The sequence below is a fragment of the Ochotona princeps genome, chromosome 7 (genome assembly GCF_030435755.1).
Source record: "Ochotona princeps isolate mOchPri1 chromosome 7, mOchPri1.hap1, whole genome shotgun sequence".
NCBI classification, from domain to species: Eukaryota; Metazoa; Chordata; class Mammalia; order Lagomorpha; family Ochotonidae; genus Ochotona; species Ochotona princeps.
Genome location: NC_080838.1, coordinates 11,609,286 through 11,632,169, shown reverse-complemented (window position 1 = coordinate 11,632,169; position 22,884 = coordinate 11,609,286). Strand labels below are relative to the sequence as shown.

Below are 22,884 nucleotides of genomic sequence, written 5' to 3'. Positions count from 1 at the left end.
GGTTTCTTTCGGATCCCCCTTAACTGGATCGCTGAACTCAGAACCCCAATCACACCAGAAATCACAGAGTGCATGTATCAGAACTGGGTCTCCATGGTTAAAGCCTGTGCATTAGACAGCATATTCAGATGCTTATGCGGAGCATAGCAACCAGTTCATTGAGACCTGCAGAGGACATCTAGTACCATGGAGGGCAGAACAATTGGACAGCTCTCTAGCCAAGCTTTGATATCAAGTATTTGGACAAATCAAAACTCTAAGGTGGACTATGTTGGCAAATAGACCTTGGAAGAATTTCCTCAACCTTGGAGCAGTGAAACCAAGAGCACCTTAGAATAATCAAAACACTTAAGCAGTACGCTTAGAACATGCTTCACATCAAGGACCCTGGGATGTCAATGGGTGCCCATCCCCATTACTGGACACTGATGTGATTGGGCTGCTGGGATTGTTCCTCTCCCTTTCTCTCCCTACATTCCCCAAATACAGGAAGGAAAAAGGAGATGGGAGGCAGCTGTCTCAATTACTTTCCCCCATTCCTCAACCCTCCCCACCCTAATCAATAGTCCATATGGGCCTGCATCCCTCTCAACTATGTAAACATCATCAAAAATAAAATGAAGTATTATTTCTCTTTAAATCGTAAGGACCTTTCTGAAGGTCACATAGTTAACAAGTTGTAGATATGAAATTATCATTCATACCTAGAAAAAAAATTTAATATTTTTCTGAAAAGAGTCACAATCACAGAAAAATTCATTAATTTGGATATGGCTTCATTGATCCACTAATTACTAGACTGTATCACCACCAGAATATAGGACATGCCAATATTTCTTTTCTTGGATTTTATTCTATGAATAAATTGATCAAAGTGGACATAGCTGTTTACTGCTTCACCCTTTGCAATAAACATGACTGGAAACATTAATGACCACTCATAAAATGGTTAAATTCATGATAGTACTATATATTATGTATGTATGTTTATATATTATATATATTTTATATATACATATATATATATATATATCCATGCATTACTAAATTCATTATCATACCATAGCCACACTACGGGATACCACATAGTTCTTTTAAAATGAAGTGTATCTATAGTTAATAATGTATTATGTACTTGAAATTTTATGACAGGATAGATTTTAAGTACTCTTAACAACCCCAAAGGTAAAAAGGTGAGATGATATTTAGGTCAATTAGGTTTATTTGCAGATATCCTGTACCAATATATGAACATATTAAAATATGCTTAATGTCTTAATTATATGTGATAGTTACTTTTTTATAATTTTTACTTATTATTTTTATTTATGTTGATCATACTTTAAAATAAATGTGAAACATGTTGAAATTTTTTTTAATGTAATGGGTTAGTGTATGTATATATTACTATGGAAGAAATTTAGCTCAAAGTGCAGAATTATATGTGTAAAGTATATTTTATAAGTAATGAAAAGGATACCTATCTACTCACATGCTACACACTCTCATAGACACATGTAATCTTTTGGAAAAATTAGTCAAATGTGTAGCTATGTTTGTCTCAGGAAAAAAAAAAAACCTGTGAGATTGAGCACAAGATTTGAAGGAAGATTTAATTTGTATTAGAAACTTAACTGCATTGTTTGAGTTTACTTTGCCATGTAGTTGCATTATCTGAGAAAGAGTGAGACGAGAAAAAATGAGAGTATGTGAAAGAGGATAAGAGCTAATTCACACCTTTTGTTCTCCAACAGATCCCCTATCACATTTCATCTTAGACCTGACAATTCATTGCTTTCCAAATACACTGAATATATCACATTCATTGAGTGTTTGTCTACAGTTCTGAAAATGTGTTCGCATTCGTTGAATACGTGTTTGTCTATAGTTCTGAAAGCCATTCTTGATTTCCAGTGTTAGAGTCAACTACTCGTACCTCACACTCAGAAACCACTTGTTTATCCAGCTTTGAATTATAAGGTGATAAGATTTATCAAGTTATATGCTGAAGGGATATGTACATCTTTTTTTAAGCTGTGTTTCCAAAATACATGCAAACGCTTTCCTGAAAGCCTATCATTAGCTGCAAACTATTGAACAGAAATGTTACCTCAGAAAACCTATTCTGCATGACAGAAATTGGAAGGGTGCTAGGAAGACAAATCAAATCCAGATTATCAGAAGCATACTCAGCATAAACATTAAAAGGAGCAAATAAGATCTTCAAAACCAAGAGGCCAAATATTCTTCATCGATAGGATTATTACAAGAAATGTATGTGAAAGGAAACAGGAAACCATACCTTAGACATAATTGAAGTAAAAAGGGATGAAAAATTATTTCAATTATAACAGAGAAAAGACAGTCTTAATTTTGTACTATTTGTGGCCAAACCAACAAAGTCTGTCACAAAATATGCAAAAACTAATGTTATCATGAACCAAGACACTTCTTACTGAGCCCAACACCACCCTCCATCTTTGCTGCTCTTGTCTCCCACCGCCATACAAAACATGCACACCAGTGCAACCCACTCTTAGAATCACACAATCTTTTCTAAGCAATATTTCATCTAATTATATAATAAAATTATTACAAATTTTTACAGCTTTTTAAGCTATCATTTACAGCAATTTCCTTTTGTTTCTGTTGATAAAGGAATACCAAGAGTCATTTTATGCCATGCATTTAACTTTCACATTTCCTACAATAATTCATGATGATTGACTTCATACTATTTTGTATAAACAACAGAATCAACATCTTTCATGCTTCCAGCATCCAGCTATTCTGGTTTCTTCTCAGTGAATAGGCAGACTAACAAGAGACCTAACCCAGTTCTGTTGGCCTCATAATGGCACCTGGCAAAAGGTAATGAACATTAAAAACAGTAGGTAGTAAAGTTGACTTCAACTTACTGTTAATGCTGTTTCATATTCTGCAGCAGCTAAATATGCCAATCCCAAGTAATAGGACGCTTCTCCTTCCATCTTTCTGTCATTTCCTAAAGTAAAGGTACAGGAAGATTACCATGGCACCTAATGAACTGTGTATCATGACAAACAAAACTCTATCTCACACAGTAGAAAGTCACTGGGAAAAGTTATACAGAATTATCAACAATTCCCCAAAAAACCTAGCTGACAAAAAAGGGGGGGAGTATAAAGACAACTTGCCTTGGCCACAGTTACTACAATTAAGTATATTAGTCACAAAATCATTAGGAGTTTTATTCTACCTACACAACATGTTATCATTTGGGCATTCATAGATTATTTTATGGGATTCTACCATGTAAAGATCTTTGATTGTCCAGGACAGTCACTACTAACATGTGAAGCTACAGATAAAGAGTAACAACCCCAGCTGATGCACAAATGCTAAAACCCCAGGGACTGACATTCAGCTGAGATTTCAAACTTGGGTAGAACATTTGCAAACTAGGAACTACTGTTCTATGTTCAATTTAAAGTTTATTGATTGCAGCGTGTCAATTTTCAATTCTCTTAGCACTCTCAATACTGACTTCACTGTGTTTGTACTAGCCTACACTTCCACCAACAGGGAAGGAGGGTAGCTTTCTCCCCACATTCATGCCAGCAGTTGTTAGTAGAGTTCTGAATGAAGGTCAATCTCACTGGAGTTAGGCTGAACCACAATGCAGTTTTTATTTGTATTTTCTTAATAGCTAGGGAGCTTGAGCATTCTTTCATGTCTATTAGTCATTTGAATTTGTTCTTTTAAAAATATCTATTAATTTCCATTTCTTCACAGGGTTACTTATTTTGCTGTCATTGAGTTTATGAAGCACTTTGTAAATCCTGGGTATTAGTCCCTATCAGTTGTGTAGTGTGCCAAAATCTTCTCCCATTCTATTGGCTGCTTCTTTACTTTACTGATCATCTCCTTTGCTCTACAGAAGCTTTTTAGTTGATTTTGTCCCGTTGCTTTGTCTTTGCCTGCCTGTGCTTTTGACAACTTTTCTAAGAAGTCTTTCCCAATGCCTATATCTTAAGAGACTGCTATCTACGTTTTCCTCGAATAGTCTGCGCAGATTTAGGTCCTGGATCCATTTAGAGCTGATTTTTTTGTATAAGGTGACAGGTGGCGACTTTTGCTTCTTCCCTCTCCAGGCTGCTATCCAATTGTCCCAACAGTATTTGTAGAAGAGACCAGACTTTTCCCTTCGATTATTTTCAGTTCTCTTGCCAAAGGTCAATTGGCTGTACATGTGTGGGTTCCCTTCTGGTGTTTCTCTTCTGTCCCAGTGATCTTTGTTTCTGTACCAGTACCAGACTGCTTTAATGACCACTGCTCTGTGATCTGTCTTGAGCTCTGGAATTGTGATTCCTCCAGCTTGGTTGTTATTATTCAGGATAGTTTTGGCTATTTGTGATCTCCTGTGTTTCCAGACAAATTTTTGTATCATCCTTTCTGTTTCTGAGAAAAATGTTGTTGGGATTTTTATTGGGATTGCGTTGAATCTGTGTATTACTTTTGGTAATATGAACATTTTGATGTTGATCCTGCCAATCCAGGAACATGATAGGGTTCTCCATCTTTTAATGTCTTCTATTTCTTTTTAAAATGTTTTGTAATTTTCATTGTAGAGATCTTGCATATCTTTGGTTAGATTAATTCTAAAGGATTTAAGATTCCCCTCCTTTATTTTAAAGAGCCTGTATTTAAAATTATTTTCTTAGCCATGGAGTTTTTGTGTATACTAGTGCCACTGATTTATGTTCCTTAATTTTGTATCCTGCTGCCCTGCCAAATTATCTTATGAGTTCCAACAGTCCTTTGACTGAATCTTTTGGTTCTCCTATATAGAGAATCATGTCATGTGCAAACAGAGATAATTTTAATTCCTCTGTTTCAATTTGAATTGCTTTAATTTTTTCTTGCCTAATAGCTCTAGCAAGGACTTCCTATACTATATTGAATAGCAGTAGTGAAAGTGTACATCCTTGTCTAGTTCCAGATCAGTAGCCCTTTCAATACTGTTTTTGCTGCATTTCAGGAGGGTGAAATTTTGTTTTGTATTTTCATTCATTCAAAAAATTGTTTTTCTTATTAATTTACTCACTGATTCTTAGATCACACAAAAGTATCATCTACTTCAAGAAAGTCTTTGATTTTCATTTCTTCAGTGACACACTGATCATTCAGTAGCATGTCATTTAACTTCAGTTCATTATTAATTTTCTATTTTTCTCTCTGTAGTTCATTTTGTCTTATGGCTTTTCAATCAAGGGAATGCACAGTGACTGTGTAGAAGAGACTAGCAAATACAGATGTGAAGATATAACACAGTGTGCATCTTTACTTACAAACCAAAGATGGACTCCTAAGGAAACTGCTGAATATATTTTGACAATAGAATGCTGGACTCTGCCATTGTCCATAGCTACAATGTCAGGATACACTTGAAATGGCAGAATCATGGACTTATGCCTGTTTATCAAGGGCTATACTATTGTAATAATATGGAGGAAATCAGTAGGGGGAAGGGATTTGGGGAGGGAGGAAAGGAAATCCCCCCAGGCATTGGAATCTGTATCATGGAATAATAAAATAAACACATTTAAAAAAATAGGTTATTGATTAAAGCTTGGGTGAGAATGGGTTTGGAATTGTGGTGTATCAGGTCAAGCCTCAGCCCGTACTGTGAGTATCCCATATGGGCACTGGAAAGCAGACAGGCTGCAAATCAGTATGGAGAGAGCTCAAACAACTGAGAATTGATCTACCATAGGGTCCATACATCCCCTCCTCCTAGGAATACACCCACAGGAAATGAAGTCTGAATTTGCAAAAGTGACCCCGCAACCATATATTTACAGCAGCACAATTCCAAGTAGAGAAGATAGAGAAATTTGATGCAAACTACCCAGCCATAAAGAGGGATGAGATTTGCCATTTGCAACAAAATGGTCCCAGCTGGAAAGCACTATGTTTAGCAACGTAAGCCAATTCCAAAAGGACAAATGGCATATGTTCTCTAATATAAAATATCCCACATGCCAAGTAATATATATGTGTGTGTATATATGTGTATATATATATACATACAAACTATATATATGTATAGACATGTAAATGAATATATATGAATATATATTAATGTATATGAAATGTATGAGGGAAGAAGCATACCAGAAAGTAAAGGTATGTATCTCTACTTCTGATTAAAAGTAAAACTCTCAATGAACCTTTAAAATATATCTCTAAAACATGATAGCTTTTCTACTTTTTCCTGTTCTTATTATGGACTGATAGATTTAAAAGTCAAAAAGCTGAACTTGAAAGTTGTACTAAGGTATTGTACTATTGTGATAATATGGGTAAAAATGGCTGGAGCTGAAGAGAGGGAGGAAGGAAGGCATGGGGAGGGGTGATTTTCTATAGCTACAAAAATGTATTGTGGGGTCCTGGCACAGTAGCCAGTAAGTCAATTCTCACCTTGCACTCCTCGCCGGGATCCCATATGGACACTGGTTCATATCCTGGTGGCCCCACTTCCCATCCAGCTCCCTGCTTGTGGCCTGGAGAAGCAGTCAAGAATTGACCAAGGCCTTGGGACCCTGCACCTGCATGGGAGTCCCGGAAGATTTCCTGGCTCCTGGTTTCGGATGAGCTCAGCTCCAGCCTTTGCAGCCCCTTGGGGAGTGAATCAGAGGATGAAAGATCTTCCTCTCTGTCATTCCTCCGCTTTGTATATCTGGCTTTCCAAGAAAAACAAATAAATCTTTTTTAAAAAGCATCACAGAAAATTTTTTAAAAATCACGTATTCTCGGGCCCGGCGGTGTGGCCTAGCGGCTAAAGTCCTCGCCTTCAATGCACCGGGATCCCATATGGGCGCCGGTTCTAATCCCGGCAGCTCCACTTCCCATCCAGCTCCCTGCTTGTGGCCTGGGAAAGCAGTCGAGGACGGCCCAAAGCTTTGGGACCCTGTACCCGCGTGGGAGAGCTGGGGAAGAGGTCCCAGGTTCCTGGCTTCAGATCGGCCTAGCACCGGCCCGTTGTGGTTCACTTGAGGAGTGAATCATCAGATGGAAGATCTTCCTCTCTGTCTCTCCTCCTCTCTGTATATCCGGCTTTCCAATAATAATAAAATCTTTAAAAAAAAAATCATGTATTCTCGCAAAAAAAGTAGAAAGACAAGTTGTATTTACAAGGGCTAAGAACAACAGTTAGATGATAAGGTGCCCATTTCATTCCTGTGTATTTTTATATTTTTCCATATTTTTAAAAACATATATGAAATAAATAAATTTCACGTATTTCATAATATATTTAGAAGTATAGTGATATTCCCACCCATTCTCTACTTTCCTTATTTCTTTTTCTGTCTTAATTTTTATAGTTGCACTTCACTTTGCAATCACATATTTAACACTCTTAGCTAAAGATATCAACACACAGTGAGAAACAAAAACACTCCTCATGGGTATAAACAAATAAAGGATGTAAACAATAATCACATCCAAGGATGTCAATAGCAGTCAAATAGATTCCATTATTTGTATATGGTCTGCGCTATTACGGGCCAGGAACTGATCATTTTTGGAACTGAATTGTTTTTCTATGCCTAATGGTTTCCAGCTGCAAAAAACAGGCTTTCATTCTTTTTATGGCTGAGGAGTATTCCACAGTACATATGCCACAATTTTTTTATCCAGTCATCAAGATATTAGTTAATAAGAATTGGGCTGTAGTAAATGTGAGGTACAAATAATGCTTCCATATGTTTATTTAATTTAATCTGTGTAAATTCACAGGGGTTGGATGGCTAGGTTATATGCTAAATCGATTTTCAGGTTTCTGAGGAATCTCCATGCTGTCTTCCATAAGAGTTGTACTAATTCACATTCCTACTAACAGTGGATTAAGGTACCTTCTCCCCCACATTCTTACCAGCATTTATTATTGATATTTTAAATTTTGGGGTAATAGTCATTTTAACTATGGTAAGGTGGGGTAAAAGCTCATTTTGGTTTTTATTTGCAAGTCCCTGCAAGCTAACAATCCTGAGCATTTTTTCCATATGCCTGTTAGCCATTCATAATTCATTCTTTGAAAAAATACCTGTTCATGTCTTATACCCATTTTTAAAAAGAGATTTATTTGTTTGAAAGACAGTTACAGAGAGAGAGAAAGAGGGATAAAGGGAGGGAAGAGAGAGGGAGAAAGAGAAAGACAGAGAGGTGGAGACTTCAGCTGGCACCATTATACGATGCGGGCATCGCAGGCGGCAGTTAAATCTGTTATGCCACAGAGTAGGCCTCAATCTAACTGGACTGGTTTATTGTTTCTGAGTTTCTTGAGATTTCCATGGAATATGAATATTAATCCTTTATCAGTTGCACAGTTTGCAAATGCTTTCTCCCCTACATTGGTTGTCTCTTTGTCGAGTTTTTCTTTGTGGTGTGTAAGCTTCTTAACTTTGAATATCTTTCCTTTCTATTGCTCTGATTCTGAGGTCTTTTTCAAAATGTCTTTGCCTTTGTAAATGTCTTGCAACATTTCTTCTATGTGTTCCTCTATTAATTTGATGGTATCAATTTGTAGTTTTAGATTCTTGATCCATTGTGAGTTGGTTTTTGTATAAGCTGCAATATAAATTTCTTGTTTCATAATATTTGCTTGTGTAGATACAACCTTCCCAGCAATATTTGCTGAATATAATGTCATCTTTCCAGGAAATAATTTCAGCTCATCTGTCATAGCTGATTATAGCTATGTGGATTCATTTCTGTAATTTCTATTCCACTTCACTGACACACATGCCTACTTTTCCATATAAGGATATTACAAAAAGAAAATTGCCAATCAATTTCACTGTGAATGCAGACATAAAATCATCTGAAAATACTAGCAGGCATTTCTAGCAACATATGAAAAGGATCATATACCACAATAAAATGGGATTTACCCTTAGATTTCAAGGTTTATTCAACATATGCAAGTCTACTCATGTAACATATCATATAAACAGAATGGATAAAAACATAAGTGATCATCTGAAAAGATTCAGAGAAAAAAAAAACATTTAGCAAAATCTAACACCCTTTCAAGTTAAAAACCCTGAACAAACTCAGGAGAGAGGGCAGCTTTCTCTCTATATTAAAAAACATCTTAATGATGTAAATCTGCAAGCTTTCCCCTAGAATAAGAGAAGCAAGGATGTCTTCAGCCAGCACTGCGAAACACAACTGTGTTGCGCTGATGGAGTTTCTAGTCAGAATAAGTCATCAAGAAAAGGAAAAAGCACCCCTGACATAAAGGAAGAAACAAAACCAGATTTGAAAACTACATAATAATTTTCTGAAGATTTACCTATTCATTTTGAAAGGCAGTTATAGAGACAGAGGAGAGGAACACCCAGAGACAGACAGACACACACAGAGTGAGAGTGCAAGGAGACACAGAGATCCTCCATCGCTAGGTCACACCCCCAGTGTCTGTAACGGCCAGGGCTATGAGCAGGGAATCCATGTGGATCTCTCACGAAGGCAGCAGAGGTCCAAGCACCTGGACCATCATATGCTGCATTCACAGGTGCATTTTGGGAGCTGGGTCAGAAGTGGAGCAGCTGGGCCTGAACCTCACTCATAAAGGATGCCGGTATCCCAGGCAGTGGTTTAACCCTCTGTGTCACAAAGGTGGCCCCAGATGGCATAATCTTTAATGTGGAAAATCCTATAATAATCTACAAAAACAGGCTGGTAAATGTGGCACAAGGAGTTGGGCCACAACTTGGATTCTCACATCCAATTTTGGATTGCTATTCAAATCCTGGTTTCTCTGCTTTTAATCAGGCTCCCTGCTAGTGCACCTGGGAAGCAGTAGATATGGCTCAGGTGCTTGGGTCACTGCAGCCAACGTGGGGGATCCTGACTGGTTCCTGGAGTTTCCACGTGGCCCAGCCATGAATGCTGTGGCCATCTGGAGAGCAGGCCAATGGATGGAAGATTCTCTCTCCCTCTCTGCATTCCTCTTTGCTAAATAAATGAGCAAACAAATAATTTATTCAAAAATCCATCAAAACTATGAAACAAGCTTAGCAAGGCTGCATGACACACTTCAATAAACAGGTTAATTTAATTTCTATATAAAATGAACAATGTTCAAATGAAACTAAGAAACAGTTTCATCTATAATATAAAAATATATTAAATTTTTAAAATGAAAGTAAGACTTGCATTTTAAAACTATGAATATTTCTGAAACAAATCAAAGAATATGTAACAAATTGAAAGGTATCACATATTACTGGATTGGAAGAGTTAGTGTTAAGATGATTGATAGATTCAATGCAATACTTAGTAAAAATTCCAAACTTCATTTTTGCAGAAACTGAAAAGTTAATTCTAAAATTCATTTGGAGATACAAGTGATGAGATGGTTGAAACAATCTTGAAAAGAACATTGTTGAAAAATTCACATTTACCAATTTCAAAACATATGACAAAACTAGTATCATGAAGAATGTGCATTGCTCCAATTCGGACAAACATACACAATGTAATAATATTGAGAGTTGAAAGCAACCTTCATGTTTATAGTCCACTAATTTTTATAAAGGTGTCAAGATTACTGATTAGGGAAAACATGTTCAACAGATGGTATTAGGACAACCAGATAGTTTGAATTTTCACCACCATACACACTCATACTATAATTTAAAACATACGCTAGATTTAAACTAAGTTTAATGTAAAAAAATTCTTAGGCTAAATATAGTAGTTAATCTCTATGACTTCAAGTTAGTTCAAGCCTTCTTAGCTGTTGTATGAAGAGCAAACCACACACACACACACATTGGTGTTCATCAAAATCAAAACTTGTGTTCCAAGAAGTAAGAGAAAACCAGTATCATGGGAGAACATATTTTCAAATCATATATCTGACAGAAGATTTTTATCTAGAATATATAAAGAATTCCTACAGTGTCTTGATAAAAAAAAAAAAAAAGTTGAAAGTTGGCCATGAACCTGAAAATTATGACCTAACCAACTTACTTCTGGGAACTGAAATGGAATCAGCATGTAACAGATATATTTTTTACATTTCCGCTTTTACACATCAGTTCATAGCAGTTAAAATGTGGAATCAACCCAGGTGACCATAATACGATGTCTGGATAGACAGAAGGTGGTATATATATGCATGATGGAATGCAATTCATCCACTAAAAAGAATAAAATCCTGTCTTTACAATAAAACTGGACATTATACTTAGTGAAAGAAACCAGACCCTAAATATGTAAGTATCATATTTTCCCTGTAATTTGAGTTAACTAACACATGGAGCACAAATATGTGATGTACATGATTAAAATTGACATCTAGGGATTTAGTTATTGCTGATAGCCCTTTTCTGTACTCCTATAGAACAGTGGTTCTGCTAATTTCTATTTGCTAAATTATTTCAGTTAGTGAATGATTGAGCCTGTGATTATAAAGTAAATTGGAAGTGTCATAACAATTAAAAGAAAAAAGAAAGGAAGGAAGGAAGAATCACTATGTAGTTAAAACTATATACATGCAATACATAAAATCTGTTCTCTTTGTACAAATCTAAATGTTATTTAAAAAGACTTAGAAATAACCAAAAACACGGGAAAAATATTCAACATAATGAGCTATCAGAGAAATGTAAACAAGGTGTTTAGTGGGATACCACGTCATGTCTACCAGAATGAATTGCCATATAAACAAGGAAATAGCAAGTAATACTGAGGAAGTAGCCCCATACATTGCTGGTAGAAATGCAAAATGATAGAACATCTTTCAAACCTGGACTTTTCTCCATACCTTAAACATTTGACCCATTAATTCCCCTCCTCAGTTTATACTCAGGATCACAGCAAGCCTATACAGATATTCATAGCTCCATTACTTACAAGAGGCAAACATGGAAAAAGCACAAAGGTTCAACAGCTGATCAGATAAAGAAAATGAAGCATATCCATACAGAAGGATACTGTTCATTCATAAAAAGAAATGAAGACATGATAAAAGATGGATGGCACTTGAATACATTAGGCTAAGAGAAAGAGGCCAGACACATGCTGTAGTATTCCATTTATATGAACTACCCAACGTAGGTAAATCCATAAACTTAGAACATAGGTTAGTGGTTACCAAGAGCTAGAAGAGCGATGACTACTCATGGGCCTGGGGTTAGTCTTCACAGCTGCCCAAATTCACATGTATACTAAACACCATTGATGGTTTGCACTGAAAAACATGAAGCTAACAGAACCATGGAGAAGCTATTTTTGCTGCTGCTATGTTTATATCATACATTAAGATGTCCTGCCAAAGAAATTGGTTAACAGGGGCTATCAGCACCCTTTACATATGCAATGTGCACAGTGAAGGGTGTACCTAAATCAGGAAAACCAGCACTTGCTTTGCAGGCCCCTGATGGAAATAGGAGATAACAGGATAGAAGCTTTGTCCCAGAGTGTTTCAGCTGCTGTCAGAGCTCTATAAAATACCACACAATCATTTAACTCTGAGGTCAATATCTACTGATTTTAGATGATATTTAGAATTATTATAAAATAGAAAGCACATTGTCTCATGTTCTAGTTTTATATCCTTTGGAAAGTGAGAAATGCTTTTAAAACAGAGACTGCTTGCCAGGATCTTGTTGTTGGAAGATACCCCAGGGAAGCTTCTCTTTGAGAACTACCTTACAACTTAGCAAAAAGGCATATAAAGACACATCTTTTCCTAATTTACGCAACATTTTATGTTGAAATTCCACATAACTTTCCACATAATGACAATTTGTTGTTGAAATTAATCTCAGAGCTAACAATCTCAGTATTCTTTGGGGAAAGTACTAGATCACTATTTATTTAAAAGAAGTTCATTAATGAGAAACATCTCTGAGTGAGGATGATTTCCTAGGAGTATTTCAACTAACATTATTAAAGAAGTAATTGCAAGTACAAGATATTTACTTTTACTCTTTAGTCAATTAAAAATCACACCCAGAAATGCAGTCTAACTTACTCTTGCCAGCAATATACTACTTAGTAAACCAATCAACTAAATATACTCATGGATTAATTAGCTTTAGTTCAAGAGTGTAACTTCTTTTTCTTCTTAACGGAAAAGTTAGTCTATTGATAAATCACCACACGAAAATAAAATGTTATTGTATTTCACAAAATAGGTTTGTAAGAATACATTTATTTTTAAAATATTTTACGAATACGCAAATGGTACAAAATATTAAATATAAGGTCAGTTCTCATAAATTCTCCTTAATTATTGTAAGACACGTATGAATCACCTAGGATCTTGCTAACTTGGAGATATGAACATTATAAGAACGGGATGGGCTCTGAGGCTGCTAATACTGATGCTGATACTTTTAGACTGTAGGCCACATTTTAAGTGGCAAGGATCTAACCTTTATTAGTCTTATCTTCCGACCATCATAATTATCATATTTTGCCTAATGCCCGATAACGGAATTACAAAGAGCTCTCAGATTGTGAGAAACATACAACCTTAACCACACACACACTCACACACACACATCTTGCATAGATGACCTTATCTTTTCATTGGTGGTTCCTTCTTTTACAACACCACCCCAGTGGACTGTAATTTTGGAGACAAAGCTTTCAAGAAATGGATTTCTTACTGTCAGCATTAATGCAGCTCTGTTTTACAGTAAAATCTGAAAGTATATTGATGGCATTTGTCTTTGCAATTCATAGCGAAGAATCACCCTAACACTGGGCATTTTTACTTGACTCTTGGGAGAACCGGTGCCAGCCCATTAAAGAAAGCAATGTGAGGATGTTCTTTTCCACCCACCTTCTTTGGCTATTTCAGTAGCTTTTATTAGAATTTTGATGGCCTGTTTGTATTCTTTATTTTCCAGCATTTTGTCTGAGAGTAATCTGTAGGTCCTCAGGAGACTCTCACAGGCCAACAAGTTGAGAACACGGCCCGTCTCATCCTTCCATATCCGCCCCTGCGTCAGTTGATGGAAGGTCTCATAATACTCTGCAGCTTCCAGAAGCTGACCTGAAGAATAAAACCCTCTCATTAATATAAAGCACAGGCCAAATACATTTTCAAAAGTTTTGCATGCATCTTATCTTATAATATTAAGGGGGAGACACCATGTAATACAGTGAAGTATTTCTAAGTCTCAGAACAACTGGGAAAGGAGTTCTCCTTAATTGGATCTCAGAATCAGCATTAATCCAGTTAGACACCTGCAAGTCAGATGTCCTCGAACCAGCAGAAGTTAACTGGGGCTGTGTATATTAAGAAACAGTGTGAAAGTTCAGCAATAATCACTAATAGCAGTTACATTCATTAACATTAATTCAACATTATGCATGCAAGCTACTGTGTTATGTGCTGTATATGCATTTCTCATTCAGACCTCTCCACAATTTCAAGGAGTTGGACTGTTATGAGTTCAGCCTATGAAACAGGAAGCTGAGGCTTCGCGAGGCCACAAATGCTTCCCAACATTGCATGTTTAGTTGGTGGTAAATCCAGAAAGTCCAATTCCAGAGCCCATGCTATCAGCATAAACTCTGCACTGCTTTTCTAAAAGCTAGCACTTTCTCCATTCTTAAGAATTCAATACCTTGACAAAGAACTGCAAATTCAGATCTTATGTATCTTTAAATTGCTCCTCAGGGTATGACTGAATTTTCTGATGAGGCATTTGTATAAGAGATGTCCAAAAAGTTCAGGGAAAATGCATTCTGCCTTTTAATTCTGCTTACCCATCCATGAAATTTTTGAAGGCCTCTCATACATTCTGTTTACTTTTGAATAATAAGACTGTAATCTAACTGCCTGTCTGGATAATAACATACGATATATCTTCCAAGGAATATACAATATATATTCCAAACTGAATTAGCCTGATGTCATTTCACTCTTAAAAGATGAGCAAACATGTTTCTGGAGGAGGAGTTGTCAGTATTACATTATGGACTATATGTTACTTGTCAATTGTCTTGTAGAAAATAGTCATGCTATTCAGAAATGTAAACACTCTTTTATGGTACTGAAGTGACAGAATTAGCTTAAGAGTAGAATAAACATAGGCATTTCAATCTTGGCAGTTAAGAGGAGTTCCAAGCAGACAGCCTATTTCTATCAGTTTTACAACTTTCTGCTCTTCAGTCCTAGGCTTATTATTGCCCTCTGTGCCTCAGTTTATTTTTCTGGGAAACAGTATCATAACATTTAAAGTATCGTTTTAAGAAATGAAGTGCTACATATTTAACATGTTACACAGTAGGCACTCAATGGACAAAGCATCTGTTATTAGTTGGCATAGAAAGTGGATTTCTTAAAAATGCACAGCCTAACTTAATTGTACCCATTAATTGGTTAAATCTGTGATGCACAACATACTCTTCCTGCAATAAAGTAATAATTAGTTAAGTCCTTATAACCATATTGTCACACCTGATTAAATTAAAAAGTGCAGGTCATATTGAGTTCCCATATATTTTCTCAAATAAGTGTCAACAGATGATGTAGGTAGAAGCCTGTACCAAAATTTATGTATACATTTTCTTCCTGCTTATTATACCATATTTATACTAAAAATTAGTATCAAAGAATGAGCACATTAACAAGAATGATAATATTTAAAAATACAATCAGCAGGAGTAGAGTAATTGGTCAATGATCTAGATACATGGCCAGTTCAAGCCCTTTCACTAATCATGCAAGAGAACACACTGGCAAAGATGCATGCGTAGGTGCACAATATATATTGAAGTGTTGTTTACACATTTATGTTATAAGGCCTCTACGTAACAGGAGAATGCAAAATCACAAGTATGCAATTCCAGAAGAAAATTCCATTACACGAGCAGATGTTTATGGCAGGTGAAAATACAGAAAACGTTGATAAGGTATTGTTGGCATTATCTCTGATGGGTAGAATAATGTTTACTCGATACCTTGTTTTCTGACTTAAAAAAAATTTCAGCTTATGAGCACTTAAATTTTTATCATCAAAATGCATTTATTTTGTAATAAGAAATATCTATTGAAGTTATTTTATAAATAATGTCTGATCTCATTTTCACTTGAATACAAATATGAAAAGTTGAAATCCTTTGTTCTAATGTCTCTAATTTTAGCTGATAATTTTCCTAACTCATACAAAAGCAGGCACAGTTTATCATCTCTCTACTTTAGCACCTGTTGCCAGAAAAGCCTTACTCCAAATACCCACAGCCCTAATTTTTTAAAAACTAGAATGCAGCACTGACACATACATGTGTTATGTTTCCTTTGTCAACTATATTTCTTCCTGTTATAGTATAGCTTTGTATCCCTGGAAAGAGATATACAAGAGTTCATTTTTTGTCCAGTATTCATCTATTCATAAATTACCAATACATATTTCTTTTTAGCCAGGTGAAAAAGAAACGGTGGACATGGAGAACTATATGTAACCAAGGTAGTTCCAAATAAAAGGGGGGAGTAAAATGGAGAGGAAACTCTGAATGATGCAATTATTTACAATTAAATACAAATGAGTATGGTGATATTGATATCAACTGAGCATCATATCCATGCCCAAAATTTTATCTATGTGATACCAGAAAAGACAAAAGAGTTGAGAAAACTTGAGGACCATCTTCCTAGCTCATGTAACTCAGATTTCCCCCTGGAGTTCCTGTTGAACGATTCAAATTACCTAAGCCAGAATAATAATAAATACTGCATAGTATTTGAATCCAAGATCACTGGAAGCCCTTACAATCACATCCGATCCTAACCTGCAAAGGAAGTTAGCGAACTTAAGAGGAATTAGTTAAATCCTCTGTAACTAAATATCTTTGATTAAAAACAGTGCTTCTAAGTCATATAATGATGACAGGAAGAGACTGCAGAACCTTATGTCTTTTAACTAGCAAAATAAAAACTGCACAAGAGTTGTACAATGTAATATTTCTCAGAAATGAAATACATAAACTACTGATTCACACAACTTGGGTGATGTCAAGAGAACTGTGTTACACACACAAAAAAAATCACTCCAGTATACCTAATTCTTGGAATAACCAATATACATTTACCAAAAAACAGAATTACCAGGGCTTAGGGTGTGGCTGTCAATAGCTAGTGCAAGATAATGTTGTGGTAATAAAACAGTTCTCAATGGTGGTGGTACTTCCACAAGTTACACATTCGATAAAATTGCATCAAACTATACATATAATACACAAATGTTAGTATGGCTAGTGAAATCTGAGTAAGTCCTGTAGATTGTTCAAGTCCAGATTTCTTGGAACTCGATAATATGACTATAGTTGTAAAATACCAATTTTGGGAGGGTCTGGTGGTTAGTGCACAAGATATTCCTGTGTACATTTCTTGGCAAATTTCTTTTACAATTATTTCAAAATTAAAAAGCTAGGAATAGCAACATACGAAGCTAAAAGCAATGTCAACTTTCATGATTTCTAGTTCTCCCAGTTTCATGATTCTATTCCTCTACTCAGGCCATCACATGGAACTGGAACTTGCAGATTCACCCTTACTCATTCTCCCGAAGCAGTGTGATCCTTAAGCCACATCTAAATTACCTTGCCCGCTCACAGGAATGGGGATCCTTTTTTTTTTTCTGCCAAGGGCCATTTGGATATTTATAGCATCATTTGCAGGTCATACAAAATTATAAACTTAAAATTAGTCTGCTATAGATTTATTGGATTTTAAGTCTTGCCTGTGGATGCCTTGGCAGGGTCATACCAAATGATTTCACAGGCCTCATATGGTACATGTGCTAGATGCTCCCCAGCTAGGCAGTAACACCCATGGGGTATCTCAAATGTTTAGGTGTCCCAGTCTTAATTCCATGTGGCTTCATCTAGTTCACTGTGGTTTTACATGCCTGCCTTTGCCATCTTGGGACATATGAGGTCACTGGGCTCAGATGAACACTACTGTAAGTGCAGGAGCCTACACAATTGTGGAGCACTTCAGCCATTCTCAGACATAGGAATGCATCTCTGAAATTATTCAGTGGCAATAACTAAGCCAGCAAGGACCTGATTCAAATGACCACAAGCACTCAAATCACTCAGCTATATTTTATAAATGCTGGTCAGAATTTGAAAGCATATATTACGATATAGTACATTTGATTTTAAGATATTTAAAATTTGTTTATGTCATGAAATGAGCATAATAACTTTAATATGTTTATTTCCATTTACACACAATTAATAATGTTGTCCATTCAATTTCTATTTCCAATTGTGAATGGAAGTTTAAGAGTTTTCTTACTTTCCAAGGGAATGTTCTAATAAAAGTTAGATATTTGGTAAAATGTAGTGCATAATGCTTTGATCCAATAATTTTATTTTTAAATGTTATTTGAAAATTTAAAATTCACTGCATATGAGATAAATGTTTTTAAAGGGTGATTAATATAGAAATCATCTTGACAAAGTTAATGAAATAGATTTTCAAATCTGGTGCCCAGCATCCCTTCCTACTATCCACCTACAACCTGCCCTATATATTTTTTTTATTAATTATTTTGCATTATGTGACAGTTTCATAGGCTCTGGGAATCCCCCCACCCCTCACCATGCCCTTCCCCCATGGTGGATTCCTCCACCTTGTTGCAGTATTACAGTTCAAATTCAATCAAGATTCTTTCTTTACAAACATATACCAAGCATAGAGTCCAGCAACTTATTGTCCAGATGAATTGGACAGTTTCTTGGGGAGACCATTTCTGGTCTGAAGGTAGAGCTGGCAGAATATCATCCCAGTCAGTTAAGAGTCCCAACATAACATCAACAACAATTTACAACCTTATGGGATTGACATGGTTTTGAGTAACCAGTATGTTAAAAAAAAAAATGCAAGTTTTTAACCACATCCTATGATTAGCTCATTGACATTTCAATTTTAGTTTATATACAGGACTGGCTGCTATACACCTTAAAATGGCTGTAGGGTACTATTCAGCTGTCTCGTGTCTATTTTCATTTTAGTATTTAGCCGTTTGTTGTGTTGAAGTATAGTTTTGCTGAACTTGACTGATTTTAGGATAATCTAGACTGCCTGTCCTATATTTTCTTTTTTTTTTTTTAAAGATTTATTTTATTTTTATTACAAAGTCAGATATACTGAGAGGAGGAGAGATAGAGAGGAAGTAGAGCTGCCGGGATTAGAACCAGCAGCCATATGGGATCAAGGCGAGGACCTTAGCCACTAGGCCACGCTGCCGAGCCCAATGCCCTATATTTTCAAATAAACTTTAACGTAACAGAAGCTGGTGAGATTTCTAGTTCCTGCTATTAATTCTTTAGAAAGACACGGACATATTTTGATTCCAAATGTCCAAAGATTGTGTTTTTGAATTATCCATTGTTAAAATTATTTTACATTGAGGAAGAGGGACAGAGAAAAGAAGGTGTCAAAAATGAAAATTAACAGAAAACAGAAGAGGAGCCCTGGAGAATCTTCCATTATAGGTTTCCTTTCATGTTGCTTGGGGAACTATCAGCCAATCCTCATCATCATTGAGAGACTAAGATTACAACAAGAACCACAGTAAGGAAGACTCACGCATCTATCGCAAAGTAATTGTGTGCAATGAACGCTGTTTTACACTCAGCGAAAACCCAGGTTGTCTGCTAATACATGAACAAGGAAGAAAATGGAGTGACAACGTTTTGTGGAAGACTCCAGAGATGGCCTTCCACAAATTTCATCAGTGGTCCATTTACTTCAACAAAATAAAACAGTAAACACATCTCAAGAGGACGCTGTGAACAACTATGTGTAACGACAACATCCAATAGTCAGCCTCCATTTTGTTTCATTTTTCAACAATTATATGATCTCTGCAAAAACAATCAAGAGTCTGGCATGCATTTATAGTTTTTCACCTAAAGGAAAATGCACTTCTAAAATAAAACTACTGAAAGGGAGTTTTGCTTTACCAAAAGCTCACACAAACAAGACATCCATTTATCTGAAACTACAAACAAAACCCAGACAACGTTGCAAACTTCAAAATGTTTGGTGGTATGTTAAGACAAGCAGTATGGAGAGAAAATAAGATTTTATATATTTGGGTATTGTCCAAATTGTAGCTTACCCCTCTTGCCTGTACACCATCTCTGAAAGTTTATAGATATTTGTTGTATCACAGCAGATGTCTAGAACAAATATTAAGCAAAGGAGAATGTATATGATCTCTCCCATTTTAGTTTTTTTTTAAAGTAGGAAGATTGACTAGATATTAACACAAATGGGTTTAAATGTGAAGCTGCCATAAAAGCAAGAACATAAATGTAATTCTCCCAGCCGCTATTTTGATGCACATTTTTGATTCCATGAATATTTTATGAAATGGCCCAAACTAAAGCCATATAACATTCCTGCATTACTGATGCTTGCGCCCGTAAGCTACGAACATTAGAGGCATGATTGAGTGCATTAAAATGAACTCATTCAGCAGTGCATTGATTACTTGAAGGGGGAGGGAAACAAAAAAAGAAAAAAAAGGAAAAAGGAAAAGAAAAAAGAAGTTGCTTCACTTAAGAAAACAGCACACAAATCCAAAGTTTGGAGTACAATAAGGGCCAAAGCAAGTTTAAAAGAGAAAATGTTTCATAAATACAGTGTGACTCTCTCCAGACCTGACATTAATTAGTCAAGGTGTTAATTATATCCAAAGATGGCTGCTGGTATTGTTCAGGTAATTTAAAACGTCACAATCTCTAAGACACATAGACTGGCCTGTTCTAGCTCTATGCATCAGCAATTCTAAAAGTACCTAATTATTTCCTTTTCTAACAACTTGTACATTTGCCAGTAAAAATAACGCTGTAGGAACAATTGCATGAAAATAATTTGAAGGGTCCATATGGCCCATTTCTTCAGCAGCACTAATGTAAGTATTTAGTATTTAGTAGCATATTTAGTTTTAAATTGTGCATATTTGTTGAGGACTTTAGGGAAAGAGCCCACTTCAGTTTAAAACCACAATCTAAAGGAAGAGTAAAGTTTTATGTATATTATATTGATTTCAATCTGGAGCAGTGGACATCAGTGCCATACACTACCATTGTGTACAATGCAGACACAAAACCTGCTAGGAGCAATACTGAATGGAGGCAACGAGAGAAAAATGTTATTGCCCTTTTGCAAAAACAGAAGACATTGCTTTCCATTTCAACTTAACTGCATGAAAAATTGATATTATTGTTAGGATTTTACACTCAATTATGATAATTATAATAGTACGAGGCATGCTCAGATAGTTCAAGGCTCACGTGCTTCCCATGGAAACGACCCCTTTCAAAGTTTGTCTGCTGTCAAAGGAGATTCGCTGTGCCTTACAATCCATTGCACACCACTGCGGAATGGAATAGTGGAAAACAAATATTTGGTTCTGTAACCCAACAGCCTACCTACAAAACTGGGAGGAAAATAAGCCCATAACATTTGAGTCACTCCTTTAGGATATTCAGAAGACACTCAGAAGTGATTTCAGATGCTATTTCACAAATGTTATAAAAAATGCTGCCATGCACTACTTCAAGAGCTTCCAGACAATGAAAGGGTTCCTATGAAGACTGAAAACAGATGTGAAAGTGACCCACCATGGGTTTTCTTACTGAGGCTGCCAATGCCAGCATAAGTTAACTTTTTAAGATTTGGAAAGTTTGTCTACATCTCCACAATGTTATTGGGGAGATATTATTAATTGTTATACATGATTTTATACAGCCGAGTTATGTACAGTGGCCAAGTTTATCAGTCCTGAATCATAAAATTTCTGACTATTGGTTTCCATTTGAGAATTTTTTTCCATTGTTTAAGTATGAAGAAATTAGGCAACTTTGTTCTCAGATGTGCATGTGATATAGAAATTGCATTAAAACTAAAAAAATAAACTATTCATTTCATATATACATATATGCAATAAACATTTGCCAATCATGAACCTTGTAGAGTTTGTAGAATTTGCTACTTCCCTCATATAATAAATTGTTTTAATTTCATGTTTTCACTTCATTAGAAATACTAAGTAGTAAGTTTGGCAGGCATAGAAGAATAAGGAGTAATAAAGTCAATATTGACTTTAGATCCACTAATGAATTACATTGGTTGGGACTTGATCAATAATGTAATTCTTACTTGAATTACATATTGCTCATGATGTTAAATAAGCCATTTTCAATGTGATTTGAATGTTTCCATGAGCACAGAGACCAGTGTGGAGGCTAGAGACAGAAGAGCCAGTGTTGATTATTGAAAACAGGTGAGGCAGTGGGAAGGGTATGAACTATTCTTCCCCCATTTCCTCGTTGTGATGGACAACAAATATGCGCTGTTCTGAATGTTAAGAAACCTCTGGCAAAGCTAATAGGGAGGGACAGATATAGCATTAATCGAACAGTTAATATGTGCCAGGCAGCATATCAGCTGCTAGATACAGCTAATATGGACAGAGTCTCTTACAGGTTCCTGAAATTATGTGTTATGAAAAAACTATGCACAAACTTCTAAAGTTTTTATGCAGGAAAACAAAATTTTCTCTTTTTAAATGTATATATTCAATCACAGAGAGTGGAAGAGGATGCTCATTTTCTAGTTCATGCTCCCAAATGGCATAATAGGCTCCAGCTGGGGCTAAGGTAGAGTTGGGTTCTAAATTCAGTTCTCCCTGGTGAGTGGCAGGAGTCAAGTTCCTGGAGCCATTATCATTGCTTCTCCAAGAACACATTTACAGGAAGCTGGAGTCAGATTCCAGATTCCAGTATTGAAATCAGATACTCTGACTCAGGACAAGGGTAACTGGCAGTATAAACAGCACCCCCCAA

The 22,884-nt window shown here is 35.9% G+C and overlaps 1 protein-coding gene across 2 annotated transcripts in view; it reads right to left on the bottom strand.

The window, feature by feature from the left end:
- TTC29 (tetratricopeptide repeat domain 29) overlaps positions 1-22,884 on the bottom strand; it is a 256,810-nt gene that overhangs the window by 120,899 nt on the left and 113,027 nt on the right. For both annotated transcript variants that reach the window (XM_058666674.1, XM_058666675.1), the window contains 2 exons: positions 13,850-14,062; positions 2,919-3,004 (listed from right to left, as the gene is read on the bottom strand). In XM_058666674.1, the coding sequence (XP_058522657.1) occupies positions 2,919-3,004; positions 13,850-14,062 (299 nt within the window). The remainder of the gene's footprint in view (positions 1-2,918; positions 3,005-13,849; positions 14,063-22,884) is intronic.